This window comes from Miscanthus floridulus, chromosome 8 (assembly GCF_019320115.1).
Source record: "Miscanthus floridulus cultivar M001 chromosome 8, ASM1932011v1, whole genome shotgun sequence".
Classification (NCBI taxonomy): domain Eukaryota; kingdom Viridiplantae; phylum Streptophyta; class Magnoliopsida; order Poales; family Poaceae; genus Miscanthus; species Miscanthus floridulus.
Genome location: NC_089587.1, coordinates 151,773,977 through 151,780,759, shown reverse-complemented (window position 1 = coordinate 151,780,759; position 6,783 = coordinate 151,773,977). Strand labels below are relative to the sequence as shown.

Below are 6,783 nucleotides of genomic sequence, written 5' to 3'. Positions count from 1 at the left end.
AAAAAGTTCAAGACTAAAAGTCAAGACAAAGAAGAGAAATTCAATGCAACAGGAATATGAAAAACAACTCACCGCCACATGATGAGGGGTACTTCATCATCCTCTTCTCCCTCAGCCAAGGAAACCAGAGCACCTGCTGAAAAAAAAAGATAAAAAGTACTCGGTTCAAGAGAGAAACAGGAAAACAAAGGAACAAAGAGTATTAAATGTACTCACCTAAGAGCATGCTAGCAACAACTGGAGTACCTGAGGGAGTACTTGGTTTGCGTGGCTTCTTGGAGACAGGCGGGCCAGATGAAGACCCATCCGTTCGCCCCCTCTTCGGGACACTACGAGGACCGCGAGGGACTAGACGAGGAACATATTCTTCATATACATCAACGAATCTGGAAGAAACCCTAGGAAGGGCGGTAGAGGTTTGGGACTTACTAGTTGCAGAAGTTCCAGCAAGTTTATCCCAGTCTCCGCCACGACGGGGAGAACATCAAGAGGGATCGGGTCAACAAAGTTTCACCCAAGCTCCTGCGAAAAAGGATAAAACACCGAGACAAAGAAGAGCTAAGCAAAAACGGATGCAGCAAGAGTACATAAAGTACTCAAACAAAAAGATAGACAACTCACAGCTAGGGGCGGGTTGTTGGCTGAGAACTCAGAGACAGCAGGAGGAATGATGCTCACTCCTTTCAGCATCTTCTGGAGACGCTCGAGTACCTCCTCACCGGTCAGCTCAAGAGCTGGGACCATGCGTGAAGGATCCTCGGCCCCAGAATACTCGAAGCCAAGGTGCTCCCGCTCTTTCAAAGGCTGAACCCAGCGACGAAGAAAGCTCGAAATGATACCGAAGCCGGTCAAACCCTGCTGTTTCAGCATACTAATCCTATCAAGGAGTGGCTGGATCACTTGAATCTCAGCAGGTGACTCAAGTTTCTTATCCCATCGGTCATTCACCACAGGACCAGATCCAGAGTGAACGACAAGGGAAGGGATCAAATTGACAGCGTAAAACCACTCGGCACGCCAATCTTTTACAGAATCGACTAGGTCATAGTAAAAAAACTTAATCTTGAGACCCTGGCGAAACTGAATCCCGCAACCGCCAAGAACGCTGGTTTCTTCACGGCGGGGTTGAGTTTTCAGACGAAAGAAAAAGCGAAAAAGAGAAAGAGAAGGAGGGATTCTAAGGAAAGCTTCACAAAGATGAACGAAAACAGAAAGATGGAGAACGATATTAGGGGTTAGATGGTTCAGACTAACCCTGAAATAACCAAGAAACTGATGAAGGAAGGCGGAAGCAGGAAGGCAAAGTCCGGCGCGGACAAAGGAAATGAAGAGGACAATCTCACCAGGACCCGGAGCTGGAACCCGATGCTCGCCGGGAACTCTCCATTCAGCGATGACTTTGCTTTGGATCAAGCCGTCGCTAACGAGCTCGCGCAGCTGGTGTTCGCTTGTTGTTGGAGCCGGCCAAACCTTCTGAGCAGCCCTCATGGCCACGAACTCCTGGTTTTCGATCAAAGAAAGGGATGACTCCTCGTCCATGAAGGTCGCCTGGGACTTGCTTGCGGTTTTCTTCTTTCCCATGAACTGGTGGAAGCAAAAAAGGCGCTAGGGAAGATGAAGCTAGGATGATGGTGCTCGGGTGACAGCGACGATGACGACGACGGATTTCTGAAAGCTAGGGTTCAAAGGCAAGAGCTGGGCAGCAAGGGAAAGGAAGATAAAAGGTCTTTAAATAGATTTTTTAGTAATAAAAATGGCCCACAAAGCCCGTTAAAATACAGTGTGAGAACGCAACGGTCCATTTACCGACGCAGCTAAAACGACGGAGGGCACAAATCCACACAACGGTACAAACCAACGGGCAGATTTCAGACTTATCCGTCCAACACCATGGCAGGGCTACCAGATCGCTACAAGAACAACTCGTCGAACCAAGAAGAAAGAAAGGGCTACCTCACAAGGAACGAAGGAACCCGGTTATTTAATAAAGAACTCGGTAATCTTATGAACGAACAGGGATCACAGCAGAAAAGTAAAAGACAACTCAGAAGACAAGATTCGTTCCATTACAAGTGGCTTCAAAAATAGAAGATTACAAATCTTACAAGACCCAACAAACTCGGTACCACGAAAAGCAAAGTAGCAAAGAGGAACACGGACACGGCTAGGCTCTGGAACGACTACGTGTCCCAAATTGCTACTCGGAAGGACAAACCGCCATCAGCTACACTGTTTTCTTCAAAGGACGGACGCAGTGCATCCAAGGCGGAAATCGGCAGCACAGCAGGGCAACGTGGAGCAGAGAAGGCCGACGGGCATCTGTCTACCCAAGACCGATGTGATGCTGGATATGGTGTTAATCTGCACCGAACAGTCTCAAGACAGGCGATGAGGATCAACCCAGAACTGCCAGATGAAGGAACGAAGCCCACATCACAAGACTTCCTCCAACTACCCGCCACGTACATCGTGGCACAATGCTGTCGCGAGATTAGCCTACCTCTAATCCCTATCACAAGACTTCCTCCAACTACGACAAGACACACAGGAACTACAAAATATGCCCGGGGGCTGCTCTACTTCATAAACTACCATGTTCATGACCACGAAGGTTTCAACAGAATGTCCAATGGATGAAAACAGCACTCTAGGACAGTATTTATAGATCAAAGGAACGGTGCACGTGGACTAGGAGTACCAACGAAATAAGACTAACAAAGGACACAGTGAAAAGACAGGACTCAATAATGGATGACTCAAGCGAGAAGGAACAGTACTCGAAGACGGGCATATTCGGAAGAATATACCGGCACAGTACAACCCGTGAACAAAAGGCATTTACACTCAACTACCACCATACAACTACATCTGACAACAGCAGACTATCAAAGAATACTCCAAGACCTCGCATCCGAGTTCTTCCTGAATAAAACAACAAGGATATACGCTTGGAAGCTGCATGCTACGAAACTACTCGGATAATGGTTTAATCCAAGACTAAAGGGCTGCTTCGGAAAGATGCCGCAAAACTACTCAAATGATGACATAATCTAACTTTCAGGAACTACTTCAGAACATAAATTCTAATACAACATAAAGATTCAAGACCCTCCAACTTTTTGTTCCAAATAGCAAGAGGCTCGGGGGCTACACTCAGTGAGTGCCCTTTTTCTTCGAAAAAGCGCACGTCACCAAAAGACTTCCTCAACGCAGACCACTTCAAGACATTACGACAAAAAGAACCCGAAACGAGCCATATTCGAGTTCTTTTTTGATAAAACTTCAACGAACAAACAGAGCAACTTTAAGACAAGATCCTCCAGCTCCTTGTTCCAAATAGCAAGAGGCTCGGGGGCTACAACCAGATGGATGTACTTTTTCTTTAAAAAAGCACTCACCACTCGAAGGTCCCAAGAAGCGCTACAAGGTTTCACTCCAAAAAGCACTCGGATGACGTTTGTTCCTACTCATCAAAACCTAAAGGAGCAAAGCAAGACTTTCCGAGCTCAACCATGAAGTGCTCGGGGGCTTGTCGATACGGGACCCATAGGATACCCCACAAAGGAGAGAGAAGATCTAGTCTAACTAGGATTCTTCCCTTGTAATCCTAGTAGTAGTACTATTCAGTAATCCTACTAGGGAACTCTCATTGTAAACCGACTAGGACTCTGGCCTCCTGACTATATAAAGGAGGGCAGAGCTCCTGGACGGGAGGACGACGGTACAACACAACATATCACAATCAATCCAACGCAAAGGCTAACGCCGACTAGACGTAAGGTTATTACTCGATCCACGATCGAGGGCCTGAACCAGGATAAATCGACTATCTCTTGCGTTAACCATCGAGTTCAGCATACGCCGAAGCCCGAACATACTGTCCCGGGTACCCCCGTGGCAGGCTATCGGTGGTAAAACATCGACACCAATGCACGGAGCTCGTCGGCCACGCCGCATCCGTGCTGAAGCCCCACCGGAAGAGCACGAGGTCGTCCAACAGCGGCGGCAACCCGACGCCGTCGGACCGCATCGTGAAAACGTTTCGGTACTTCGAGCAGCAGGCGGCGCTGGGGGCGGTGACGGTGAGCCCGTACGTGGCGCAGGCGCCCTTCAGCTCGATGCACCACGACGTGTGCTCGCTGGCGCACGGCCAGAAGGCCAACCTCATCCTGCTCCTCATCCACAAGTCCTCCGACGGCGCGTGCAGCTTCACGTGCTCGCGCCGCACTCGGCCGCGTGTGCTCACCTGCTGGCGTGCGCCATTATTCTCTCCCTCGGTGCGTTGACCGTTGAGCAGGAAGGGTGAACGCGTAGAAGATAAAGAAAGTTAGGGGGGTTTCTGTAAATGTACGTTGAATTTAAGGTTAAATAAATTGGCATCGACATGCAGTGAACCATTTTAAAAGTTTATGATCCAAAAATCCACTTTTAAAATTGATAGACCTAAATAAAACTAGAGCGTAAATTGATAGACCACCCATGCATTTGACAAGTATAAATAAGCACTAGCATCACACTGGTCAGTATTCCTGTCAGCATCCCAGTGTGACGTGTCTCCAGCTAGCCACCACCTGCCCCCGCTCTGTCCGGTTGCATCAAATGACCACACGACACCGGCGCGGTGCCGTAGCTCCAAACTTTCTTACACGCGATAATAATAAGGGAAATTTTGCTAAGAGACATTGCACAAACGTCTAATATGTTGTTGGACATTGTCAATGTCGAAATTTGCTAACGGACATTACAAATTTCTTGTTCTTTGTCCGAAGACACCGTACCGATTATTTATATATTTTTCAGTTTTGGAGAGAGAGAATGTGGGGAAATATCTAAACTGCCCTCGTCTTCAACCTCTGGCACCTCCTTCCCCGAGCTCTTCACCACACCGTCTTGAGTTTGACTGTGCGCCACCGCCACCATGTCCAACACCGCGCCGCGCCCTCATCCCCGGTGAGGCCGCGTGCCCCTGGCCAGGTCCCTGTCCCCCGGTCGCGCCCTCGCGCCCCTGTCCTCACCGTCCGCCATGGTCGCAACCCGTCCACGGCGGCCGCGTACCCCCGACCATGTCCCCGTCCCTAGCCGCGCCCCCATCCCCCACAAGAAGAGAAGACCGGTCGCCGCCAGAGTCACGCTGTCCCTGCAGGAGAAGGCAGGCCTGGGTCTCCACCGACGAGGACCGCGTTGAGCTTTTCCAAGCTCCGACGTTGGCCGCGGCGAGGCGGAAGGCGAGCACACGACTGATGCCGTCTGAAAGAGCCCCACCGCATGCACCTACGCCTGCACCGCCGGATATGTAGGAGACGGACGAGGACGAGCTTGTCCGGGCTCCGGTGAGCCCGCCCTCGGCGAGGCCCCGCCCGCCCCCGGCACGATGTCGGCAAGGCCAAGGATCAGATGGAGCAGGCCACGAGCGGGAGGCTTGCAGCTCCGCAGGCTAGTGGGCGCCTGGCCGGAGCGCCTCCCACCCCCACCCCCACACCCAAACGTGCACAGCACTGAGCCATGGCAGACAGACAGAGGTGGAAGATGACTCGCAGGGGCAATTTCGTTTATTCAGTGCCCTTTCTCTCTCCCAAACCATGAAAAATGAATATTTTAATGGATGCGGTGTCCAGCAGCCAAGAATCACGATTTCATAATAGTACTGGGCATATTTTAGAGTTGGCGGTGTCCAACAGCATATTAGACCTTTTTGCAATGTCCCTGAGCAAAATTCCCCTAATAATAACCATACGTACAGATAGAGACGGATCAACATTTCTTAAAGCAATGTACATACAGCGTCTCCACATCACGCAATGTTGCACTAGTCATCTTTATTGATTGATTATTTCCTCGTTGTAATCTTTATTGATTGATTATTTCCTCGTTGTAGATAGACTAACTAATAACGCTATGCATACGTACGTGCAGTATACATGGACCAGACCACCAAGCAATGCAACATTGCAACCAAGAACCAACACGCCAGAGGATGATCCCCAAGGGGTTTTCAACAAAAAAAAAAAAACACACAAACCCGTGTACACGAAACTGACGACCTCCGGTGGCGCGTCTCCGTCTCGTAATCTACTAGAGAAAAGAAAACTGCCATGCCCGTGCGCAGGCAGACAGACTCGATGTCCTTGAGATCCTTGAGCTGAGAACTTTGGTTACAGGGCCTGGATGGAGCCGGCCCGGACCTTGCCGCGCTCCTGTGGTGGGCCTTCCGCTTCCCTGGCGGGCAGGGCCCCACGTGTCACCGCCTTGGCCCTGGCCTTCCTCCTCTCCGCCGCTTCGTCCGCCGCCATCTGCGCGCTCCTGCACTCGTCGCTGCAGAACGCCGTGTCGCCTCTGTTCGCCGGCATGCATGCATGGCTGGTGAGGGCGCCGTTTCGGAAACAACAGGGGAATGAAGGGAGGGAGAAATAGCGGTGCCGGTACCTGTACATGAAGATGTCGCGGTTGCTGGCGAGCGGCTTCCGGCAGAGGAAGCACGCGTCCAAGAAATGCACGCTGTGCCCCGCTCCTCCCATGGATGGATGGATCTCTGTTGCCCCGAGCACCGCCTCCGGCTAGCGAGCAATCCGGATCCGGCTCCACGCGCGCGGCCGCGCCCGCACCGCCGCACGACACCCGGCGAGACGATTGGGGGCTCTCTTCCTCCTCGCCTGAGCAGGCTGCAGCTGCAAACTCGCCCCGTGCTGTTCCCCCGCCCCCTGCGATTCTGCTGCCACCGGCGCTTGCTTCCTCGCGCGTCCGCGTCAACAAATGCGTGATGATGCTTGGTGGGGAGGCAAGGCA

The 6,783-nt window shown here is 51.4% G+C and overlaps 1 protein-coding gene across 1 annotated transcript; it reads right to left on the bottom strand.

Annotated features, from left to right (window-relative positions):
• Positions 1 to 5,748: 5,748 nt before the first annotated feature.
• Positions 5,749 to 6,783, bottom strand: LOC136473717 (FCS-Like Zinc finger 1-like). The gene is made up of 2 exons (XM_066471362.1): positions 6,424 to 6,783; positions 5,749 to 6,333 (listed from the first exon to the last, which is right to left on the bottom strand). The coding sequence occupies exons 1-2, from the start codon at positions 6,513 to 6,515 to the stop codon at positions 6,153 to 6,155; spliced, it is 273 nt and encodes a 90-aa protein (XP_066327459.1). The 5' UTR covers positions 6,516 to 6,783; the 3' UTR covers positions 5,749 to 6,152.

Excerpts from the sequence above, each read along its gene's own strand:
- LOC136473717 (XM_066471362.1), bottom strand. The coding sequence starts at position 6,515 with ATGGGAGGAGCGGGGCACAGCGTGCATTTCTTGGACGCGTGCTTCCTC. Across the intron at positions 6,334-6,423 it reads CGCGACATCTTCATGTACAG|AGGCGACACGGCGTTCTGCA; the intron begins GTACCGGCACCG and ends GCCGGCGAACAG.